The 25774-nt window shown below is 45.5% G+C and overlaps 1 protein-coding gene and 1 long non-coding RNA gene across 2 annotated transcripts in view; one reads left to right on the top strand and one right to left on the bottom strand.

Moving 5' to 3' along the window:
* Positions 1–418: 418 nt before the first annotated feature.
* LOC140724160 (uncharacterized) lies at positions 419–9950 on the bottom strand. The gene is made up of 3 exons (XR_012098049.1): positions 9811–9950; positions 8247–8394; positions 419–897 (listed from the first exon to the last, which is right to left on the bottom strand). It is a non-coding gene; the product is annotated as an uncharacterized lncRNA (long non-coding RNA).
* Positions 9951–14335: 4385 nt separating this feature from the next.
* Positions 14336–25774, top strand: part of LOC140724158 (uncharacterized) — a 53670-nt gene continuing 42231 nt past the window's right edge. The window contains exons 1-2 of the mRNA XM_073038646.1: positions 14336–14394; positions 17549–19727. Coding sequence (XP_072894747.1) covers positions 17961–19727 — 1767 coding nt within the window. The 5' untranslated portion in view covers positions 14336–14394; positions 17549–17960. The remainder of the gene's footprint in view (positions 14395–17548; positions 19728–25774) is intronic.

Raw genomic sequence — 25774 nt, 5'->3', positions numbered from 1 at the left:
GACAGAGTGAATCCCTTCCCACAGTCTAAGCAGGTGAACGGCCTCTCGCCAGTGTGAACTGACTGGTGTGCTTGCAGGCTAGATAACTGTGTGAATCCCTTCCCACAGTCTGAGCAGATGAACGGCCTCTCCCCAGTGTGAACTGACTGGTGTGCTTGCAGGCCAGATAACTGTGTGAATCCCTTCCCACAGTCTGAGCAGATGAACGGCCTCTCCCCAGTGTGAACTCGCTGATGTACCTTCAGTTGAGATGACGAAGTGAATCCCTTCCCACAGTCTGAGCAAGTGAACGGCCTCTCCCCAGTGTGAACTGAATGGTGTGCTTGTAGGCCAGCTAATTGTGTGAATCCCTTCCCACAGTCTGAGCAGGTGAATGGCCTCTCCCCAGTGTGAACTCGCTGCTGTATCTTCAGTTGGGATGAGTAGGTGAATCCCTTCCCACATTCCGAGCAGGTGAACGGCCTTTCCCCAGTGTGAACTCGCTGGTGAGCCATTAGGTCAGAAGACTGATTGAATCCTGCCCCACAACTTCAGCAGATGACCAGCCTCTGCCCAGTGTGAACTGACTGGTGTGTCCACAGGTGGGAAGACAACTGAATCCCTTCTCACCCACAGAACAGGTGAATGGCCTTGTCCAGTGTGAACTTGCTGATGTACATTCAGTTGAGAAGATCCATTGAATCCATTCTCACAGTCTCAGCAGATGAACGGCCTCTCCCCTGTGTAAAATGACCGCTGTGCCAGTTGGTCAGATGATAGAGTGAATCCCTCCCCACAGCCTGAGCAGGAAGGATGATCAAGTGAATCCCTTGCTCCACTTATTAAATATCTGGACAGAGACAGCAAAATTGGCGTGTTGTGTTCGAGATTCCCGTAGATAAATTCCTTGTTTTTAGCCTGTAAAAAGATTTACAAAATCCATCAATGTGTGTAGGACAACTTTTCATATGAGATCACTTGAGTTGTCAAGGTGTGATCTGGCATCACACTCTTACAGTGAAGTTCAACCCAAGTTGGAGAGAGAAATCATCTAACTGGGCACAGTGCTGGTATCTGGAATGACCATCAAACTCTCTGATGCTCTTCCTCTCTCTATAAGAATGGGGCATCTCTGCCATCTCCAATCTGTGACCTGGCTCAGTTTGACTCTCGCCATTGGTATTAGTCCCTGTTCCCACTGAGCAGCACGGGCTCCTGGCCTCACAGTAACTGAAATACTCTCACACAAATAGCCTGCAGTGCATTCCACGCACCCACCACTCTCTGGGTAAAAATCTTACCCCTGACATCCCCTCGGTATCTATTTCCAAGCACCATAAAACTATGCCCCCTCGTGTTAGCCATTTCAGCCCTGGGAATAAACCTCTGGCTATCCACACGATCAATGCCCCTCATCATCTTATACACGTAAAAAAGGCTCTAAACATAAACAAGGAAATTATACATTGCTTTGGGAAATTGTTAGAAGTATACAAGATTATGAGAGTATAGATAGGGTAAATACAAGCAGCTTTTTCCACTGAGATTGGGTGGGATGACAACCGAGGTCATGGGTAAGTGGGGAAGGTGAAAATTTAATGAGAACATTTGGAAAAACTCTTTACTGAAATGGTCGTGAGAGTGTGGAATGACATGTCAGCACGTGGTGAATATGAGCTCGGTTTCACCATTTCAAAGAGGTTTTGAAGGAAGCCTGGATGGTAGGGGTATGGAGGGCGATGGTCTCGGTGCAGGTACTTGCAATAGACAGCTTAAGTGTTTTTTTGGCATTGACTAGATGGGCCAAACGGCCTGTTTCCATATTGAACGTCTCCATGATTCTATGACAGAGAAGCTGGACAAACTTGTTTGGAAGGGAAAAGGTTGGAGTGACAATGAAGCAGCAATGGCTGGAGTTTCTGGGAGCAATTCGGGAGCTGAGCGATCGATACATCCCAAAGAAATGGAAGCATTGGAAAGGCAGGAGGACACAACAGTGGCTGTAATGAGGAGCCAAAGCCAACATAAAAGCCAAAGAGAGGGCAAACAAAAATGCAAAAGCTATTGGGAAGCTAGAAACCAACAGACAACAATGAAAGAAAAAGTTCAGATGAGCTCAGAGCATGGATGATGATTAATGAGTCTTGGTAGCACTCAAATGTCTGAGGCATTTAAAAGAACAAAATATCCAGGGCTTCAATATCTCCTGAAAGCCAAGGTTCCCTGCACCAGTTACATTTCAACTTTTACATTGTGACACATAGAAACTCTACACCCTCAAAATTTCACTTTTGAAGGCCTCCCACTTACAAAGTACTCCTTTGTCAGAAAACAGCCTGTCCCAAACCACACCTGTCAGATCCTTTCTGATACCATCAAAATTGACCTCTCTCCAATTTAGAATCTAAACTCATGGTCCAGACCTCTCTTTTTCCATCTTTATTCTGAATTTCTTGGCATTATGATCACTAATTTCTGTCACCAGCCCTGATCATTGCCTAACAGCTTATTGCACACTTCTACATCGGGAATTTTACGTACCGATTAAGGGCATATTTGACAAACTCTATCCTATCTATTCCTTTTACAGTATGGGAGTCCCAGTCAACACATGGAAAGTTAAAATCACTTACTGAATCAACTTTTGTTTCTTGGCATGGTCTGCAATCTCTCTACAAATTTGTTCCCCTGAATCCCTCAGACTGTTGGGTGCCACCACATCCCAATGATATCTACAAATTCCCTTTCCTGAACTCATCTGGCTTTCCTACGATGCTTCTTGCATTGTCACATATGGAGCTCAGCACATTCATCGCACCATGCTCAACCATTTGATTACTGACTCTGTCTGAAGTCTGAACAACATCTGACTGGTATGTGTAGAGATAACATCTGAAGTTTGTGTAGAGATAGCAGGAGCTCTGACGGAGATCTTTCAGGTGTCATTAGAAATGTGGATTGTGCCGGAGGATTGGCGTATTGCTCATGTGGTTCCATTGTTTAAAAAGGGTTCTAGAAGTAAGCCTGGCAATTATAGACCTGTCAGTTTGACATCAGTGGTGGATAAATTAATGGAAAGTATTCTTAGAGATAGTATTTATAATTATCTGGATCGACAGGATCTGATTAGGAGTAGCCAGCATGGATTTGTGCGTGGAAGGTCATGTTTGACAAACCTTATTGAATTTTTTGAAGAAGTTACGAGGAATGTTGACGAGGGTAAGGCAGTGGATGTAGTCTATACGGACTTCAGCAAGGCCTTTGACAAAGTTCCACATGGAAGGTTAGTTAAGAAGGTTCAGTCGTTAGGTATTAATGCTGGAGTAATAAAATGGATTCAACAGTGGCTAGATGGGAAATGCCAGAGAGTAGTGGTGGATAATTGTTTATCGGGATGGAGGCCGGTGACTAGCGGAGTGCCTCAGGGATCTGTTTTGGGCCCAATGTAGTTTGTAATATAAATAAATGATCTGGATGATGGGGTGGTAAATTGGATTAGTAAGTATGCTGATGATGCTAAGGTAGGAGGTGTTGTGGATAATGAGGTGAGTTTTCAAAGCTTGCAGGGAGATTTATGCCAGTTAGAAGAATGGGCTGAACGTTGGCAGATGGAGTTTAATGCTGAGAATTGTGATGTTCTACATTTTGGCAGGAATAATCCAAATAGAACATACAGGGTAAATGGTAGGGCATTGAGGAATGCAGTGGAACAGAGAGATCTAGGAATAACAGTGAATAGTTCCCTGAAGGTGGCGTCTCATGTAGATAGGGTGGTGAAGAAGGCTTTTGGAACGCTGGCCTTTAAAAATCAGAGCATTGAGTACAGAAGTTGGGATGTAATGTTAAAATTGTACAAGGCATTCGTAAGGCCAAATTTGGAATATTGTGTACAGTTCTGGTCACCGAATTATAGGAAAGATATCAATAAATTAGACAGTGCAGAGACGACTTACTAGGATGTTACCTGGGTTTCAGCACTTAAGTTACAGAGAAAGGTTGAACAAGTTAGGTCTCTATTCATTGGAGCGTAGAAGGTTGAGGGGGGATTTGATCGAGGTATTTAAAATTTTGAGAGGGATAGATAGAGTTGACGTGAATAGGCTGTTTCCATTGAGAGTAGGGGAGATTCAAACGAGAGGACATGATTTGAGAGTTAGGGGGCAAAAGTTTAGGGGAAACACGAGGGGGTATTTCTTTACTCAGAGAGTGATAGCTGTGTGGAATGAGCTTCCTGTAGAAGTAGCAGAGGCCAGTTCAGTTGTGTCATTTAAGGTAAAATTGGATAGGTATATGGACAGGAAAGGAGTGGAGGGTTATGGGCTGAGTGCGGGTAGGTGGGACTAGGTGAGATTAAGAGTTCGGCACGGTCTAGGAGGGCCGAGATGGCCTGTTTCTGTGCTGTGATTGTTATATGGTATCAAGAAAACAAACTCTCCCTCATTGTCACAAAAACAAAGGAGCTGATTGTGGAGGACAGGGGGAAAGGAGAGACAGACAATGCTGTCACCCTGTGACAGGTGAACAACCGACAGCTTCCCCAGTTTCCGAATCCCCAGTGGTGGGCACTTAATCTGGACTCCACCGCGTTTGAACCCCTTCTGCCAGCGGCCGACCCCTACGTGACTCTGTGCTATGACCCTACGGGGTGCTCAACTGAGGAAAGCCAATATCATGCACCCCACGAGGGACAGAAGTTCCCAGTCATGGTGATTGGACAGGATTAAGGAGGAGAGGGCAGTGCATTACTGGCCGAAGTTCCGGATTTCCTTTGGCGACAGACAGGACTGGTGGCTCCCCATACCATCGTTAGGGTTTGCCCTGGGTTCAAGCCAAAGAGCCTAGAGTTCCTTGCCTACACCCTGATGAAACAAGCCTCCAGCAACAAGGGAGACTGGCAAGACTTGGCCGCAGGCCAACTCTGATACTGGAAGGAGTCTGAGGTGAAGACAGGACATCTGCTAAGAAAATCTTTTAATATTGACCGAACCCAAGACATTGCACATAATCTCTGCTCAATTTCAGACAATGAAGTTGACAGCACCAACTGCCCCCCATCCAGATCACCATGAAAGAAGGACAGACTCTCCCATCCCTTCCTCAATATCCCCTCAAGCCTGAGGCAACATTTTCTGAGGATGGAAGCTCTTTTGTGGATCCAGCAGGGAAACGATGCGATAGTGATGGACAGTGAAGTAATTGAACAGGCCTCTTTTGAAGCAGCTGTCTCCGCCCAGAAGGCTGAGCTGTTTGCTCTGACTCGTGCCTGTATCCCAGCAACTGACTAAAGTGGGAATGTTTATACAGACTCTGTTATGCATTTGGAATTGTACATGACTACGGGGATCTCTGGGAACATAGGGATTCCTGACTTCCTCTGGCCACCCCATTAGTAATGCCACCTTTGTAAACAACTTACTCACCGCTCTACAGCTACCTCGCATTTTGGTTGTTATTAAATGACCAGCCCACACCCACATATCCGAATGAGTCACTAAATACAATGCTTTAGCGGATGAGACAGCGAAAAGTGCGGCACAATCCTCGGTAGTTGTAGTCCCCTCGGGTTCCCGTCAAGCATCCCTCTGTGACTTAAGAAGAACAGGTTTGCCAGACATGAGGGAGGTACGTACTTTTCAGGGGGACGTCTCTGAAGAGGAGCGCAAATTGTGTCCCAGATGGGGTGCCAGAAAGAACCCAACCTAGCTTTTTGAATCACCCAATAGGACAGGTTTGTGTTCCTACACAATTTTTACCGATATTGGTCGATCATATACACAATTGTACACCCCTGGGAAAGGAGGGAATGGTTGGTAACCTGTACCCTGCACACCGGGTATGTCTCCCTTGCCAGGTGGATCTTTTTGTGTCTACAAGTTGATTTTATTGAATTGCCTTGAGTACATTGCTATAGATACTGCTTAGTTATTATCTGCTTAGTAGGTGGATTGAAGCTATTCCAACTACCAATAATACTGCTATGACAGCTATGAAGATATTATTACGGGAAATAATTCCCAGGTACGGCCTGCCAGAGATGCTGAGCTCTCACAATGGCCCACACTTTGTGGTGAAAGTAAACAAAGGGGTACGTAACGAACTAGCTATCAAGCAACAATTCCGCTGTGTATACCACCCACGGGCCACTGGCAGAGTGGGAAGAGCCAATGGCACTCTGAAGAGTAAACTAGCCAGACTAACAGCAGAGACTGGACTCACTTGGTTGAAGGTCCGACCATTAGCCCGATTCCACATGAGGGTTACCCCACAGGGGAAAACAGGGTTGTCGCCAGCTGAAATCATTTCTGGATGGCCCATGAGGACACCCTGGGAACAAAGTCTCAGGATTAAAGGCAAAGTGAATAAGAATAAGGGACCTTGGTTCTTGAGGGATATTGGAACTCTGATAAAGAAGAGAGAGATGTATGACATGTGTAAGAAACAGGGAACAAAGAAGGTACTTGAGGAGTATAAAAAGTGCAAACAAATACTTAAGGAAGAAATCAGGAGGGCTGAAAGAAGACATGAGGTAGCGTTGGCAGTCAAGGTGAAGGATAGTAAGAGCTTCCACAGGTATATTAATAGCAAAAGGATAGTTATGGGATAAAATTGATCCTCTTGAAGATCAGAGCGGTTGGCTATGCATGGAACCAAAAGAAATTGGGGAGATGTGATATGGTTTTTTTGTGTCTGAATTTCCTCGGGAAACTGGCATGGAGTCAATGGAAATAAGGCAAACAAGTATTGAGATCATGGAACCTATACAGAGAGAAGAGGAGGAGGTGCTTGCTATCTTGAGGTGAGTAGATAAATCTCCAGGACCTGACAGGATATTCCCTTGGACCTTGAAGGAGACTAGTGTTGAAATTGCAGGGGCCCTGGCAGATATATTTAAAAGTCGTTATCTACGGGTGAGGTGCCAGAGATTTGGAGGATAGCTCATGTTGTTCCGTTGTTTAAAGCAGGCTCTAAAAGTAATCTGGGAAATTATAGGCTGGCAAGTTTGATGACGGTCATGGGTAAATTATTGGAAGGAGTACTAAGAGATAGGATTGACAATTATTTAGATAGACAGGGACTTATTAGGGAGAGTCAACATGGCTTTGTGCCATGTTTAACAAATATATTAGAGAGTTTCGAGGAGGTTACAATGAAAGTGGATGAAGGCAAGGCAGTGGTTGTTGTCTACATGGACTTCAGTAAGGCCTTTGACAAGGTCCCGCATGGGAGGTTAGTTAGGAAGATTCAGTCACAAGGTATACATGGTGAGGTAGTAAATTTGATTGGGAATTGAGAATGGGAGAAGTCAGAGAGTGGTAGTGGAGGATTGCTACTCTGAGTGGAGGCCTGTGACTAGTGGTGTACCACAGGGATCAATGCTGGGTCCATTGTTATTTGTCATCTATATCAATGATCTGGATAATAATTTGGTAAATTGGATCAGCAAATTTGTTGATGATACAAAGATTGGAGGTGTAGTGCACAGTGAAGAAGGTTTTCAAAGCTTGCAGAGGGATCTGAACCAGCTGGAAAAATGACAGATGGAGTTTAATACAGACAAGTGTGAGGTATTGCACTTTAGAAAGTCAAACCAAGGTAGAACATACAAGGTAAATGGTAGGGTACTGAGGAGGGCACTAGAACAGAGGGATCTAGGAATACAGATACAAAATTCCCTAAAAGTGTCATCACATGTAGATAGGGTAGTAAAGAGAGCTTTTGGTACATTGGCCTTTATAAATCAAAGTACTGAGTATAAGAGTTGGAATGTAATGGTGAGGTTGTATATTGCATTAGTGAGGGGGAATTTGGAGTAGTGTGTGCAATTTTGGTCACCGAATTACAGGAAGAATATTAATAAGGTCGAAAGAGTGCAGAGAAGGTTTACAAGGATGTTGCCGGGACTTGAGAAACTGAGTTACAGAGAAAGGTTGAATAGGTTAGGACTTTATTCCCTGGAGCGTAGGAGAATGAGGGTGATTTGATAGAGATGTATAAAATTATGATGGGTATAGATAGAGTGAATGCAAGCAGGCTTTTTCCACTGAGGCTGGGGGAGAAAAAAACCAGAGGACATGGGTTAAGGGTGAAGGGTGAAAAGTTTAAAGGGAATATTGCAGGGGGGGGAGCTTCTTCACAACTGGGTCTGACTGGTACTGGCATAACTGGTTCTTCTGGGCACATTCTGTCTCACTCACAACTATTTCCTACCTTCCTTTGTACAGGTATGTAATGTCTAAAGGACCAGTGTTTGAGTAAATGAGACTCACCAAACTTTCTCCTGACTGAATCACTGGAATCTCCCGAGTCAGATGGGTTCTCTCCAGTTGATGCTCTCAATCCTCGGGCTGGTTCACTTGTTGCTGTTCCCTTGTCTTCAGTCGTGATTTTTCTTCCAATAAATCTCTCACTGCAGGTCTAACGTTAACATGAAAGATAATGAAGCACGTTAACAATGAAAAGGAGGACCAAACATTTCTGCTTAATGTTACTAGGAACAAAACTCACTGAAATTTAAACGTTGGCAAATATAATTATCTCAGTGAACAATCTTTAATTGTCCCTCACACATCACAAAACAATACGGGATAAGAAGGAGCCATCATTCAGTCACAAGACACAGGAACAGAATTAGGTGATTCAATCCATCTGGTCTGCTCCACCACTCAACCATTCAATCATGGCTGATTTTTATTCCAACACCATATTCCTGCCTTTCTCCTGTAACCCTGAAGCTACTCAGCAATCATCAGTATATTAATCTTCACAAATAGACCCAAATGGCAGCCTCAAACAAATTCTGCGGCAACAAATTCCACATATCAGACATCTTTTGGCCAAAATTTTTTTCTCATCTCAGTTTTAAAGGGAAGCAAGTTTATTCTGAGACCTTGCTGTCAGATCACAGACTCTCTGTCTAATGGAAACATCCTCTCCATGTCCACTGTATCCAGGCTTTTCAACATTTGGTAGGTTTACTTAACCATCCATCCCTCCACCACCCCCACCGTCCCTCTGAACTCCATTGAGCACAGGTCCAGAGCCACCAAATGCTCCTCATACATAAAGCCGATCATTCCTGAGATTATTCATGTGAACCTCATTAGCAACAACTGCACCGGACACATTTCCAGGAATAACAGACAAAGCAGTTCCAGGATAATTTACAGGGAAAAGTTGTGCTTCCTTTACTGTTATACTATCACTCCATTTCCAGGTTAAAACAGGACCATTTCAGGAAATTTGTATTACAGTTCCTAGGATACAGATCTTGTCTTGTCCATACTGGACCGACCGCCGTCGCTGGACTATAAACGTGCAGGAGTAATGTATGGCTCAGCTCTACTGCGGGAAGCGGAGGCTCGAACCATTCTCCCCCTAGACTTCCCAGTCCCTCGGTAAAGCAGGCAGTGAAACCAAAGATCCCCACAACCTGGGACGTTCTCCTTTCTCACCCACCCCACTCCGGGAGAAGACACAACAGCCATAAAGCTCCAGAACAAATGCGAGAAGCCTCAGGAAACGAGGCGAGTTCGGGTAAGTTAATGGGACTCAGCGGCCAAAATCACACCACGTGATCTGGCGTCACAAAGCAGAGGGCGGGGCGAATCTGCGGCACACAGTCTCACGTGACCTGTCGGCGGGACTTCAATTTCAATTCTGCGGAAACAGACAGCCTGGGCTCCTGGTTTGGATCGTTCAATGCAGATTAAGTGAAGTCGACACATTTCTGACGAGCCCAGATAGTTGGGAAACAAATGAATTCCTGGCCCACAGTTCGGGGCTCACGGCCAACATCGGATCTCCCCGCTCGGGATCGGTCTCAATACTCACCGATGGGAAAGTGATATCCTCGGCCCGCAGACAGTGATCCCGACGGAAGAGACGAAAGTCTTTCCTGAACACACAGCCGACCCACTTCAGCTCTGAGCGGAGAGGAAAACACCGTCCACCCGGAGACGGTGAGCATGCGCGAAGAGATTATTACATCATCGGAAGGCGGGGCCTCGGAAACAGACGCCAGATGCTGCCCATCCGCGGTTAAATGGGAGGGGCAAACGGGATCACGTGTCAGGATTGGTGACCTCGCCCCCCCCCCCCCCCCCCCCACAGGCAGAGACTCCAGCTACTCATTAGTCTGTGGAAAGAAGCAAACTTGCCGCTCACATCTCCTCTCACCTTAAATGTATTAGACATTTCAACCCCCCAGGAAAAATATATCCACTCTATCTATTCCTCTCGTAATCTTATAAACGTCCATCCAGTCTCGCCCCAGCCTGCGCCGCTCTGGAGTAAACAACACAAGTTTGTCAAGCCTCTCGTTATAGCTCATGCCCTCTAATCCAGGCAGTGTCCTGGTAAACCTCTTCTGCGCCCTCTCCAAAGCCCCGACATCCTTCCGAGAATGGGGGCGACCAGAACTGTATGAAACACTCCAGATGTGGGCTAGCTAGTTTTATAAAACTGTGTTACGAACTGAAACGTTTTAGAAACGAACCAGCAGCAATAGAGTTCACACTGGAGTCTGGTTTTGATGGTTAAAACACTCTGTTTATTAGTATCTACTTATAATATAGTAACTTAACGAAATAAAGGAAAGTTAACAGTGTTAAGTGTATATATGTGCAAATGTAATTCCCAGTCTATCGAGCCTGAGGGAACAAAGTTTAGAGTCTTGAGATGGTAAGTAGGAAAATTCAGTAATCCACGGAATAAATGACGGGAGAGAGATATTTGTAATCCAGGGTGAAACGTAGAGAAAAGGCCGTTACTTCAAAATAACCGCCGACGAAGTTCTTATCAGTTGAATCCGTCCACAGACGAGTTATCAGCGAAAGTGGACCTGTCTTAGGAATACCGTCTTCCAGGGGTACCACACAACATACCCAGGCAAGGGTTAACACAAGATATTACAAACCCCACTCCTATGGATTATACGAAGTGACAGCCACACACATTCGTTGTGGTTCCGTGTACCGATGATCAACCCACTCTTGTGGGCATAGGAGAGTTCCAAGCCTCAGCTGCGACTAACTGAAGCTATCAGCTTTTCCAGTCTCTCTCTCTCTCTCTTTAGACTGGCCGACTGCCTGTCTGCAGATCGCTCTCTCTCTCTTATGGTTCAGTCCACAGTTAGCGCTGTCAGCCCGTGACTGACGTCATAGCCCCGCCTCCTCACGCCGGCGCTCTTAAAGAAACAGTCACAGTACGACCGCAGGCTCGGAACAGCCGCAACACAACTTCCCGACTTTTGAACTCAATGCTTCAACTAAGAAAGACAACCATGTCATTTGCCTTCTTAACCACCCGATCAATCTGTGCAGTCTCTTTCAGGGAGCGATGAACTTGGAGTCTAAGATCCCTCTGATCATCGACATTGTTCAGGGTTTTGCATTTAACAGTGTACTGTCGCATACATTCGACCTACCGAGCTGCCAAGATGATCATCACTAATCAAATCTCACTGAGATTTCTCAGGTCCTGTTGAATTTATTGCCAAGTGCACAAGTAGGGGAAGGTACAGGGACAGAGAAACACTGACTTGTGGCAGTATCAGAGGCAAGTACATTCAGATAACACAAGGAACACAAGTTATACGATTCTCTGTCAGTAACAATCTATAAATATGTTTTACGTCATTAACAATGTATAAAATACATTGTGTCATGATCAATATTAAAATGTGCATTTTGTGTCAATAACAGACTTGGAAATGTTGAATTTGGTCCCTGTCTCCATTCCTCCTGTAATCCACAACCAGTTCCTTTGTTTTTGTCACAATGAGGGAGAGGTTGTTTTCTTGACACCACTGTGTCGGGGTGATGACTTCTTCTCTGTAGGCTGCCTCGTTATTAATTGGGATTCGGCCGATCAATGTTGTGCCGTCAGCAAATTTAATTAGCAGATTGGAACCCGCCACTGCAGCCCCACAGTGCACTATGAACTGATTGCAAAGCTACGAAATTGCATGTGAATAGCCTCCCCTCCCCCAACTCCACTCTTTCTGCGTCACCAGCAGACTGGGGCATCTCACATCTCGCTGCCTCCGCCAGGACATTAAACTGTGAACAACTGTGGTCAGGGACTGATCTCTGGGGTACTCCAAACGCTACCTCCTTCCAGTCTGAAAACGACCCACTCATCCAGACACACACTACCGGCAGTTTATCGATCTCCAACGAAAAAGCCTAATCACCTACTCCTGAGGATCAATACCATTGCTGACTCTGAGTTTACCACCGTCAAATGCCGGGAGGGACATAATAATCAGAAAGTCTCTAGTCACAGCCGTGTAAATAAAATGTGATCTCAGTGGGTGTGTGGCGCATGCCCAGAATGCGAAGGAGACAGACAAACTGAGCCAAGTCACAGACTGATGAAGGGGAGGAATGATCAATTTTGATACAGAGAGGGAAGCAGAGAGTTTGATATTGTGCCTGATGCCAAAACTGCGGTCAGTTTGAAGATGAAGTATTATTCCTCCAACTTGTTTTGAGCTGTAACACTGTTTTTATCCGAAGGCACCATGGAGATGCTAGAGAACACAGCGCCTCACCCGCTACAAGGAGGGAACGAACACGTGTCCATGTCCGTGATCTGACTTGATACATTGCCATGACGTTATAGCAGTTTGACGTCATTCATCGCAGATACACCAACAGCTTCGCACTGGGAAGCGGCCGTTCACCTGCTCCGTGTGTGCGAAGAGACTCATTCAGTTAACCCGCCTTGTGATGCTCCGGTAAGTTCACAATAAATAGAGGCCACATTTCTGTCCGGAGTGAGCAAAGAATTTTACTCAATCATCCCAGCTGCTGCATCACCAGCAACTTCACATCAGGGAGGAAGTTCAGATCAGCTCCGTGTTAAATGTTTAAACATCACGGTGACTGAAGGCAGCTGCAGGTTCATGAGGGACTGTTACTGTCAGATTCTGCAGTTCTTGCGGCTGCTCATCGCACCCAGGACTGAACCCTGGTCACTGAGCATTGGAGGAGTCTGTTCTGCTGATGTTAGCCTTAAACTAGACTGGTGTTTAATATTGTGGATCTGTGAAAGATAAATCAGTTCTGTATCAAATCCCGTGTCTCAGGTACTTACTGTCTCTACCACACTCAAAATGTACACTAGAGAGTCCACTCGGCCCATCTGGTCATGGCCCATGTTTCTGTTCCATATCAGAATATCAAAATCTATCCCTGCCATTTCCCTATCACTCTCCCTGAGATGACAGGTTGCAACGAGTCACCACTCCGTGGGATAGGAGATTTCCCTTGAATTTCATTGAATCATAGAAATCTACAACACACTACAGACGCTTTGGCCCACAGTGTTGTGCCGACGATGTAACTTACTCTAGAAACTGCTGAGATTTTACCCAACCGCATAGCCACCTATTTTCCTAAGCTCCATGTACCTATCTAAGAGTCACTTAAAAGACCCTATTGTATCCGCCTCTACCACCGTCGCTGGCAGTGCATTCCACACACAGACACCACTCTTTGCTTAAAAACCTTAGCTCTGACATCTCCTCTCAAGCAGCTTAAACCTATTCCCCCTCGTGTTAGCTGTTTCAGCCCTCGGAAAAAGTCTCTGATTATCCACACGACCAATGCCTCTCATCATCTTATGCACCTGCATGATTTTCTCCACACTGAATAAGACGATGAGCTCACTGTGGTTTTGACGTTCTTCAGGGCTCTGGACGAAGTTGGTTAAACTCCTTCTCCGCTCTTTTCAACGTTTTGGGTCATTTTCACCAATTTTAAAGGACTGTGCCTCAGACAGCTGGGTTGTTGCAATCGTTACGTACCAGCAGCAATAGATCATTAATGGAGTCTGGTTTCGCTGTGAAAACCACTAGCTTTATCTGTATCTACTCCAAATATAAAAGATTAAACGAAATAAACAGAAGTTAACAGTGTTGTGCGTATATATAGCTCCCAAACAATCAATCTTGGGAAACAATGCTTAAAGTTGTAAGATGGTAAAGTAGAAAAGCTCAGTAATCCACGAAGTAAGTGAGTGAGAGGAGAGATTTGTAAATCCACTCGAAAATGTAGCATTTTGTGTGTGTGTGTCTCTGTATTTCCAGCAACTGTGGAATCTCCTGTGTTTTATATCTGCATTTTACTTTGGCATTGGATAACGTTGATATTGAGTATATTGTTTATGGGAGCTTTCGGCGTTAAAACAACTGCAGATTTTTCTATGCACACACGAAAAAAATGAGGTATGAATATTGAACCAGAGCCTGCAGAAATATTTAATGGCACCGTGATTACCCATACGGCCGTGCGTTTAAAATTTCGCCGGCGCTGAAGCACCGAACAGATGCGCAGGCGTCAGGGCTGATGACGTCACCAAGTATCACGCATGCGCACGGTACACAGAAGGCCTTGGAAATAGCGTCTCCGGGTAAGATCGATTCTCTGTGTTTTTATCTTAAACACCGACTGAGGGACGATTCCTGTGAACTGCGGGCACCGTAGTCCACAATCCCGGGACCGTCCTGCTCTCTCCCCTCTCTCTCAGCCCCACGGGCCCCGGGGAGCTTCCGGCTGATGAGGGAATGGGAACCGATGGATATCTCAGACAGAGCTGAGCTCCAGCTGTCTAAATGCAAGGATTAGGAACTCGGAGAAAGGGAACAAAATCGTTTATATCACCAGTTGAGAAAATCAGCTTTGTTCTACCTCCAATCACAAACAAGAGAAAATCTGCAGATGCTGGAAATCCAAGCAACATACACAAAATGCCGGCGGAACTCAGCATTAGATAGATAGATAGATAGATAGATACTTTATTCATCCCCATGGGGAAATTCAACATTTTTTCCAATGTCCCATACACTTGTTGTAGCAAAAACTCATTACATACAATACTTAACTCAGTAATAATATGATATGCATCTAAATCACTAACTCAAAAAGCATTAATAATAGCTTTAAAAAAAGTTCTTAAGTCCTGGCAGTTGAATTGTAAAGCCTAATGGCATTGGGGAGTATTGACCTCTTCATCCTGTCTGAGGAGCATTGCATCGACAGTAACCTGTCGCTGAAACTGCTTCTCTGTCTCTGGATGGTGCTATGTAGAGGATGTTCAGGGTTTTCCATAATTGACCGTAGCCTACTCAGCGCCCTTCGCTCAGCTACCGATGATAAACTCTCCAGTACTTTGCCCACGACAGAGCCCGCCTTCCTTATCAGCTTATTAAGACGTGAGGCGTCCTTCTTCTTAATGCTTCCTCCCCAACACGCCACCACAAAGAAGAGGGCGCTCTCAACAACTGACCTATAGAACATCATCAGCATCTCACTGCAGACATTGAATGACGCCAACCTTCTAAGGAAGTACAGTCGACTCTGTGCCTTCCTGCACAAGGCATCTGTGTTGGCAGTCCAGTCTAGCTTCTTTTCATTAGTACTCTTTTCCATAGCTGATGCCTGGCCTGCTGAGTTCCTCCAGCATTTTGTGTGTGTTCTTGTAATGGACTTTTCTAGCGGTGAGAACATGTTTTGTCCAATTCTGTCTAGGTACCTAGTGATATCAAACACCTTTGCCCTGGGCAACAAGTAGCTTTCAGATCACAAATGTGCCAGACTCCAATGAGACAGACTACTGCCCTTCCCTTCATATTCATTGACATTGCCATCACTGAGTTCACCACCATCAGTCATTGGGGGAGGGTTCAGGGGGAATAATTATGTAGAATACAGAAACTGGTGTTACCTGTGTGTATTGTGGTGATGCAAAAGTTGCTGGAGAATTTGCAAGTGGGAAGAAGTGAAGTGATATTTGGAAATCTGACTTTTTAAAGCATAGTTTAGCAAGCAAATCACATATGGACAATGTGCAAAAGCTTTGGTGAGAAAATCCTTCATTACCCATTACGAACCCAGAGGAGATCAAAGTTCCTATTGACCGTGATTTGCTAGCTGTGAAAATGAATACATCTCTATATAAAATTCACTGTGCACATCTTATCACTGGGTAAAAAAATGCACAGTACAATATTTATCTGCACACTGGATATTACAAATTAGAGGGGATATAGGAGGGAAGGAGGGGAGACCTCCAGTTTCCCTGATGCCCTCACCTATAAGATGTGCATCTAGCTGCAGCTTGTAACCCGGCACTTTAACGAGTTGGAACTTGAAATGGATGAATTTTGGATCATCCAGCAGTTGGAGGGGGTGATAGATATGACATGAAGAGAGGTGAGCTACGCCCAAGGTGCAGGACACAGGAAACTGGGTGAGAGTCAGGAAGGGGAATGAGGTTAAATAGCCATCGCAGAGTACTTTGTTGCTATCCCGCACAACAGCAGGTGGACCACTTTAGACACTGTTGGGGGCAATTACCTGACAGACGAAAGTCAAAGGGGTGATAGGAGATTTGTTAGTTAGGGGAACAGACCAAGAGGCAACTAATATCCCAGTGATAAGGCTTGCTGGAGGTAGTGCGGGGGGTGGGGGGGGTGATGTGGTTTAAATAAGTTGTAGGGGGAATGAGAGCTAGATTGACAGAACATATAGTGGAGAGGGTGAATTGAATTGACTTTATTACAAATATCCTTCATATAGATGAGGAGTAGAAATATTTATGTTATGTTACCATCTAAATGTGCAATGTGTAATTTAAATTAACTCATAATAATTAGTTTGTATATAGGACAGTCAGGAAAACAGAAATCAATTATTCAGTCTGATGGCCTGGTGGAAGATGATGTCCCGGAGCCTGTTGGTCCTTTTGCTGTGGTACCGTTTCCTGGATGGTGGCAGCAGGAACAGTTTGTGGTTGTGGTGAACTGAGTCCCCAATATCCTTTGGGCCCTTTTTACACAAATCCATACCTCTACCATCCAGGCTCCCATCCAAACTTCTTTTAAATAGTAAAACCGAGCTCATATTCACCAGTTGTGCTGGCATCTCATTCCACACTCTCACAACCATTTCAGTAAAGAGCTTTTCCACATGTTCCCGTTAAATTTTCACCTTCCCCACTTACCCATGCCGTCTAGTTGTCACCCAACCTCAGTGGAAAAAGCTGCTTGCATTTATTTACCCAATCTTCTCCCTCATGATTTTGTAGACTTCTGACAAATCCTCAAAGCAATGTGTAATTTCCTTGTTTATGTTTAGAGCCTTTTTTAGGTGTATAAGATGATGAGGGACATTGATCGTGTGGATAACCAGAGGTTTGTTTTCCCAGGGCTGAAATGTGTGGAATGCACTGCCGGCTTTTTCGGTGAGCGTGTTTCAGTTACTGTGGGGCCAGGAACCCATGCAGCTCAGTGGGAACAGGGAATAATACCAATGGAGAGAGTCAAACTGAGCCAGGTCACAGATTGGAGATGGCAGAAATTCTCCATTCTTATAGAGACAGGAGGAGCATCAGAGAGTTTGATGGTCATTCCAGCACTCTGCCCAGTTAGATGATGATCTCTCTCTCCAACTTGGGTTGAACCTCACTGTAACAGTGTGATGTCAGATCACACCTTGACAAGTCAGTGATCTCATCTGAAATGTTGTCCTACACCCACTGATGGATTTTGTAAATCTTTTTACAGGTTACAAATCACAAGGAATTTCTCTACGGGAATCTAAAACACAGCACACCAGTTTTGCTGTCTCTGTCCAGATATTTAAGAAGTGGAGCAAGCGATTCACTCAATCATCATTCCTGCTCAGACTGTGGAGAGGGATTCACTCAATCATCTGACCGACTGGCACGCCTGTCATTTTAAACGGGTAGGGGGTGCCCAGTCATCTGCTCAGACAGTGGGAATGGATTCAGATGGACATTTCAACTGAAGGGACATCAATAAGTTCACACTGGGACAAGGCCATCCACCTGTTCTGTGTGTGAGAAAGGATTCAGTTGGTGTTCCCACCTGTGGACACACCACTTAGTTCACACTGGGGCAGAGGCTGGTCATTTACTGAATTTGTGTGGAAGGTTTTACTCGGTCATCTGACCAAATGGTTCACCAGCAAGTCCACACTGAGGAGTGGCTGTTCACCTGCTCAGACTGTGGGAAAGGATTCACTAAGTCATCTAAACTGACGGTACATCAGAGAGTTCACACTGGGAAGAGACCATTTACCTGCTTGGACTGTGGAAAAGGATTCACTGGCTCATACCAACTGAAAGTACATCAAAGAATTCACACTGGAGAGAGGCCGTTCACTTGCTCAGACTGTGGGATGAGATTCACTTGCTCATCTAAACTGACGGTACATCAGCGAGTTCACACTGGGGAGAAGCCATTCACCTGCTCAGACTGTGGGAAAGGATGCACTCAGTCAGCCCACCTACAGGCACACAGGTCAGTTCACACTGGAGAGAGGCTGTTCACCTGCTCAGACTGTGGGAAGGGATTCACTTGCTCATCTAAACTGAAGGTACATCAGCGAGTTCACACTGGGGAGAAGCCATTCACCTGCTCAGACTGTGGGAAAGGATTCACTCAGTCAGCCCACCTACAAGCACACAGGTCAGTTCACACTGGGGAACGACCGTTTACCTGCTCATACTGTGGGGAGGGATTCACTTTGTCATCGCAGCTACTGAGACACCAGTCAGTTCACACTGGGGAGAGGCCGTTCACCTGCTCAGTGTGTGGGAAGGGATTCACTCAGTCATCCACCCTAATGGCTCACCAGCGAGTTCACACGGGGGAGCGGCCGTTCAGCTGCTCCGTCTGTGGGAAGGGATTCACTTGTTCACCTGACCTGAAGGTACATCAGAGAGTTCACACTGGGGAACGGCCGTTCAGATGCTCAGACTGTGGGAAGGGATTCACTCGGTCATCTCACCTAATGGCTCATCAGCGAGCTCACACAGGGGAGCGGCCATTCACATGCTCAGACTGTGGGAAGGGATTCACTTCTTCGTCCAACCTATTGGCACACCAGCGAGTTCACACAGGGGAGCGACCATTCACATGCTCAGACTGTGGTAAGGGATTCACTCGGTCATCCCACCTATTGGCACACCAGCGAGTTCACACAGGGGAGAGGCCATTCACCTGTTCAGACTGTGGGAAGGGATTCACTCGGTCATCTCAACTGAAGGTACATCAGCGAGTTCACTCTGGAGAGAGGCCGTTCACCTGCTCAGACTGTGGGAAGGGATTCACTCAGTCATCTCAAGTGAAGGTACATCAGAGAGTTCACACTGGAGAGAGACCATTCACTTGCTCAGACTGTGGGAAGGGATTCACTCAGTCATCCTACCTACTGAAACACCAGTCAGTTCACACTGGGGAGTGGCCGTTCAACTGCTCAGTGTGTGGGAAGGGATTCACTCAGTCATCCACTCTAATGGCTCACCAACGAGTTCACACTGGGGAGCGGCCGTTCACCTGCTCAAACTGTGGGAAGGGATTCACTTGTTCACCTGACCTGAAGGTACATCAGAGAGTTCACACTGGGGAACGGCCGTTCAGATGCTCAGACTGTGGGAAGGGATTCATCTACTCATCCCAACTGAAGGTACATCAGAGAGTTCACACTGGGGAGAGGCCGTTCAGATGCTCAGACTGTGGGAAGGAATTCACTCGGTCATCTCACCTAATGGTTCATCAGCGAGTTCACACAGGGGAGCGGCCATTCACATGCTCAGACTGTGGGAAGGGGTTTACTCAGTCACCCCACCTATTGGCACACCAGCGAGTTCACACAGGGGAGCGGCCATTCACCTGTTCAAACTGTGGGAAGGGATTCACTAAGTCATCTCAACTGAAGGTGCATCAGCGACTTCACACTGGAGAGAGGCCATTCACCTGCTCAGACTGTGGGAAGGGATTCACTCAGTCATCCCACCTACAGAGTCACCAGCGAGTTCACACTGGGGAGAGGCAGACTCAAGCCTGAATTATACCTCTGCATAGATGCTACAGTGTAGCATACACAGTAGCCCATGCAAGTGGCCTACGCCATTGTGTGCATTTTTACTTGTGAGTTCATGTGTCTGCGTTGCTCTGGCAAAATGCTAGTTGACATTGGGGTTCTATGCTGCTGTGTTGAATTGACTCGTGGAGTTGGGAATGATGGCGACTGCTGAGTTCATCTTGTTGGATGTGGAGCTAATAGATGTTGAATAAGAGTTACTTTTATTGAAATTACTGCAGCGCAGAAAAGAGAGAAGTTTTTCCATTTCTTTGTGCAGTCCGTGACATCCAAACCGATGTTTGTGGAAATTTCTTTGCACAAATTTCATGCCACTTGCAAGTCTTTATAGTATACCAATGGAGAGTTGTAAAAATGTAGATATTTTCTGACTTCCTGACTTAACCTGTCCTCTATTTGGTCCATTTTCCAACTTCGAAGCAACAGGAAATCTCTAGGAGGAAATGTTCTGTTACTAAACAGACCAAGCACAGTTCTCGCCGTCTGTGACACACAGTTACATTTTCATAAGGTGCGCATTATTTGCTGCACAAATCACTCTCTCACCTAGATGGGGTCAGTTGTGCTGTGAGGATTACATTCCTTGACTTCTCTAGTGCCTTTAACACCATCCAGCCCAAGATCTTAAGGCACAAACTAACAGAGATGGGAGTAGACTCTCACATGGTGGATTGGATAGTGGACTACTTGACAGATAGACCTCAGTATGTGCGGTTGGGAGACTGTAGGTCTGACACGGTGGTCAGCAGCACAGGGGCGCCGCAGGGAACCGTACTCTCTCCGGTCCTGTTCACCCTGTACACATCAGACTTCCAATATAACTCGGAGTCCTGCCATGTGCAGAAGTTCGCTGATGACACGGCCATAGTGGGGTGTGTCAGGAATGGACAGGAGGAGGAGTATAGGAAACTGATACAGGACTTTGTGATATGGTGCAACTCAAACTACCTGCGTCTCAATATCACCAAGACCAAGGAGATGGTGGTGGACTTTAGGAGATCTAGGCCTCATATGGAGCCAGTGATCATTAATGGAGAATGTGTGGAGCAGGTTAAGACCTACAAGTATCTGGGAGTACAGTTAGACGAGAAGCTAGACTGGACTGCCAACACAGATGCCTTGTGCAGGAAGGCACAGAGGCGACTGTACTTCCTAAGAAGGTTGGCGTCATTCAATGTCTGTGGTAAGATGCTGAAGATGTTCTATAGGTCAGTTGTGGAGAGCGCCCTCTTCTTTGTGGTGGCGTGTTGGGGAGGAAGCATTAAGAAGAGGGACGCCTCACGTCTTAATAAGCTGGTAAGGAAGGCGGGCTCTGTCGTGGGCAAAGTACTGGAGAGTTTAACATCGGTAGCTGAGCGAAGGGCGCTGAGTAGGCTACGGTCAATTATGGATAACTCTGAACATCCTCTACATAGCACCATCCAGAGACAGAGAAGCAGTTTCAGTGACAGGTTACTATCGATGCAATGCTCCTCAGACAGGATGAAGAGGTCAATACTCCCCAATGCCATTAGGCTTTACAATTCTACCGCCAGGACTTAAGAACTTTTTAAAAGCTATTATTAATGCTTTTTGAGATAGTGATTTAGATGCATATCATATTTTTTTACTGAATTAAGTATTGTATGTAATTAGTTTTGCTACAACAAGTGTATGGGACATTGGAAAAAAAGTTGAATTTCCCCATGGGGATGCATAAAGTATCTATCTATCTATCTATTAAGCTATGGCGTACGGTATGGCCTAGAGTGCCGCATCGGGTACGGGGCTACGCAGAGCGTACAGTGAAGCATAATTCAGGCTTCAGTGTGTGGGAAGTGATTCACTCGGACATCTCAACTGCAGAGACACCAGTGAGTTCACACTGGGGAGAAGCCGATCTCATGCGCAGATTTGGGAAGAGATTCTCTCAGCGAAAGCAACCTGATGTGCATCATTGAGTTCACACTGGGGAGAGACCGTTCACCTGCTGTGTATTTCAGAAGCGATTCACTCAGTAATTTAACCCTATGGAACTCTTACTTCGGCTGGCAGCTAAATATAGGGGGTGATATCTCCCAGCCCGGCCAAACTTAAGAAATCTTGTTTGGGTGGATGCTGTGTGATGTATCCCCTGTTACAAATCAGTACCACCACAGTAACAAACGATACACAATATGTGATTAAACAACTGAGATGTATAATTCTTACTTTGACTAGATGGTTAGTGAAGTAATGAAAAAGAAAGAAAAGGGGCCCACTCTCTTCTTCTCATCTCTCCCCAGCAAAAGACCACGAAAATCTCTCTTCCAGACTCACAAGAAAGAACATTTCTGTCATTGGACAGTCCCACACTCCAAAACCCTGTTATCTCTAGTCTTACCCTAAACATTGCTGCTGCAGAGTAGCCATTACCTCAGCAGTGAAACATTGCAGAGAGTCCACTGCATCAGCAGTGAAACCTTACAGCGCATTACACTTGTGACACACTACCGGGTTCACACTGGGGAGAAAGTTTCAATAAGCTGCATGCTGCATATTTGTCCATCACTGTTGCTAAATGCAATTTGGAGAGTGGTTGTGTTACGTACTCCGTAACTGGGTGTCTGACCAGCAAAGATACAAGAATCCGTTGGAGTCTGGTGGTACTATTTTCAAACAGTGTTTATTAGTAAAATATACAAATCAATATCAACAATGCAAATATATAGATAATACACGTTAGCAATACTAAACCTAAAAGTGTGGGTATAATAATAATCAATAATAAACAAGCTCTATCGATGTCTAGGGGATAATGAATTGTCATATGTGAACATAAAGTTCAGTTCAGTTCATACGTGCTGAGGTAGTTGTTGGTTCTTGTGTTTTAATCGTTGGCGAGAAAGAGAGAGAGAGCGAACAGTGACAGCTACAGTCAGTCAAACCTTCCTTTACGTTCTGGATCCGTCGATGTGTTGTGGCCATGCAGGTATGGCCCCTCTGTCCTTCAGCTAGACCGTTCTTCTGTGGTGGACTCGTCACCCAGGCAAGGGTGGACACACACACACAAGCCCCCACCGGCCCTGCTATAACACTGTGAGTTAAACTGACCGATTCTTTGTTCGGTCCCCGATGCCCTACACCTTCTTGTGGGTTCCAACACTCAAGCAGTGCTCACTAGTGTGTCTCCTGGTGTGTCTGAGGGGTGTCTCCCCAGACCTCACTTTTATCCCTACTCACGGGGTCTCAGGTGTCAATCAGTTTTGAATGGTTTTGTCCATCAAACCAGCCCACTCCAGCTGTCCACTGAGGAATTTTAATGAACAGAATGGTACCAAGTAAACAGCCCTCTCCGGAGCCATAAGTCTTACAGGAGTCATAGTATGGTGGAACAAAAAGTCTCTCTCTCCCGGTGTTGTCTCTCCCTTATCTGAAGCATATGTTCCAGTCCCAGTATGTTTTCCCTTTGTCTCTCTTTCTCTCTCATTAGCAGCGTGGTAACAGTAACAGTTTGTGATTCTCCCCGGGGGGGGGGGGGGCGGGGACATGGGCAACTCTGCACCCTTCTGCCCATCAGAGCTGTTCATCCTTCGTAGCAGTTGTCAGTGCTGAAGTCTGCAATTATTGCTGCTGCTCACCACACCCAGGTCTGCACCCTGGTCACTGGGCATGGGAGGAGTTTCTTCTGCTGCATATTCACCTTTAATGGGACTGGATCTGTGACAAATAAATCAGTTCAATTTTAATCACTGTCTCTGGTACTTAGTGAATTTATAACACAACTAGTGAACAGTAGAGAGTCAACTCAGGCCGGCTGGACCTGATTCTGTTCCACAACAGATCTTTCAAATCCTCCCCTGTTGTTCACCTCTCACTCTCCCTGTGGTGATGGGTTCCAAATTGTCATCACTCTGGAAGAAGAGGTTTCCCTTGAATTTCCTGCAGACTGAAGAAGTCGAGCTGACTGCAGTTCTGTCTGAGATGTTCTTCGCCCCTCAAGTCTCTGGCTGAGGAAGAATGACATTGGGAGTGAATGTCCTTATTCAGGGCTCATTTGTCACCATCTCGTCTGCTCAGATCGTTGGGATGTCTCCCATGGAGGGTCATACTCATTCCACTGGTTAATGTTTTCTTCCAGAGTGATGATTCATTTTTCTGAGTTGGCCTCTCATTTAAGTTTTCTGGTCTGTATTTCTTATCACGATTGCATATACACACATGGAGTGCTCAATCCTGTTCATGTTTTGATGAAAATATATACGAGGGGTGATTGATATGTTCGTGGCTTCAGGCAGAAGGAGTCAATTTTAGAAAACCGAGCACATTTTTTCCCCAACGTAGTCCCGTCCTATATTTACACACTTAGTCCAGCAGTGCCTTGCAAAGGTTTGGGCACCCCCGGTCAAAGTTTCTGTTACTGTGAATAGCTCAGCGAGTAAAAGATGACCTGATTTCCAAAAGGCATAAAGTCAAAGATGACACATTTCTTTAATATTTTAAGTAAGATTACATTTTAATTTCCATCTTTTACAGTTTCAAAATAACAAAAAAGGGAAAGGGCCCGAAGCAAAAGTTTGGGCGCCCTGCATGGTCGGTACTTAGTAACAACCCCTTTGGAAAGTACCACAGCTTGTAAACGCTTTCTGTAGCCATCCAAGAGTCTTTCAATTCTTGTTTAGGTAAATGTCTGGGTTCAGTCATAAACAGCAAAGTACTAATGTGGAAATTACAAATGAGAATATTATTAGAGTCACAGAGAGCAGCAGCAATGAAACAGGCCCTTCGGCCCTTCCAGTCAATACTGACCTGTTTTGTTGTTACTGCCTGGTTCCAACTACCTGCACCAGAGCCTCCATACACCTCCCATCCACGTCCTCACCCAAATTCCTCTTTAGTGTCTAAATCAAACCCACCTCTTCCACTTCCACTGGCAGCTCATTCCACACTCTCACCAACCTCTGAGTGAAGAATCCCCCTTCATATTCCCCAAAATAATTCACTTTCACCCTGAACGTATGTCCAATGTCAGGGTGAGAGGGAGGATGGGGCAGAGAGCCAAGACTAAGGGATTGGGGTGAACACAGGAACAGTCACTGGGCAGCCTCTACACCCATTCTATAAATTACCGGGTTCGGTAATTAGCAGCAAAGCACTGACTGTGGAAATTACAAATCAGAATATTATTAGAGTCACAGAGCCCAGCAGCACTGAAACAGGCCTTTCAGCCCTTCTAGTCAATACCGACCCGTTTTTGTTTTTACTGCCAACTACCTGCATACACTTCCCATCCATGTCCTTACCCAAATTTCTCTTTAGTGTCTAACTTGAACCCACATCCACCACTTCCACTGGCAGCTCATTCCACACTCTCACCAACCTCTGAGTGAAGAATCCCCCTTCAGATTCCCCAAGAGTATTTCACCTTTCACCCTGAAATATCAAGTGTGACTGTGGGAAAGTGTGTATTGAACCGGAGGAAAGAGCAGAGGTACTTAATATATACTTTACTTCAGTATTCACTATGGAAAAGGATCTTAGTGATTGTAGTGATGACTTGCAGCAGACTGAAAAGCTTGAGCATGTAGATATTAAGAAAGAGGATGTGCTGCAGCTTTTGGAAAGCATCAAGTTGGATAAGTCGCCGGGACTGGATGAGATGTACCCGGACTACTGTGGGGGACGAGGGGGGAGATTGCTGAGCCTCTGGCAATCATCGTTGCATCATCAATGGGGACCAGAGAGTTTCTGGAGGATTGGAGGGTTGCGGATGTTGTTCCTTTATTCAAGAAAGGGTATAGAGATAGCCCAGGAAATTATAGACCAGTGATTCTTACCTCAGTGGTTGGTAAGTTGATGGAGAAGTTCCTGAGAGGCAGAATTTATGAACACTTGGAGAGGTATAATATGACTAGTAATAGTCA

Source organism: Hemitrygon akajei, unplaced genomic scaffold (genome assembly GCF_048418815.1).
Source record: "Hemitrygon akajei unplaced genomic scaffold, sHemAka1.3 Scf000168, whole genome shotgun sequence".
NCBI lineage: Eukaryota > Metazoa > Chordata > Chondrichthyes > Myliobatiformes > Dasyatidae > Hemitrygon > Hemitrygon akajei.
Note: the sequence above shows the minus strand (reverse complement) of the source record. Positions and strands in the feature narration are given on the sequence as shown.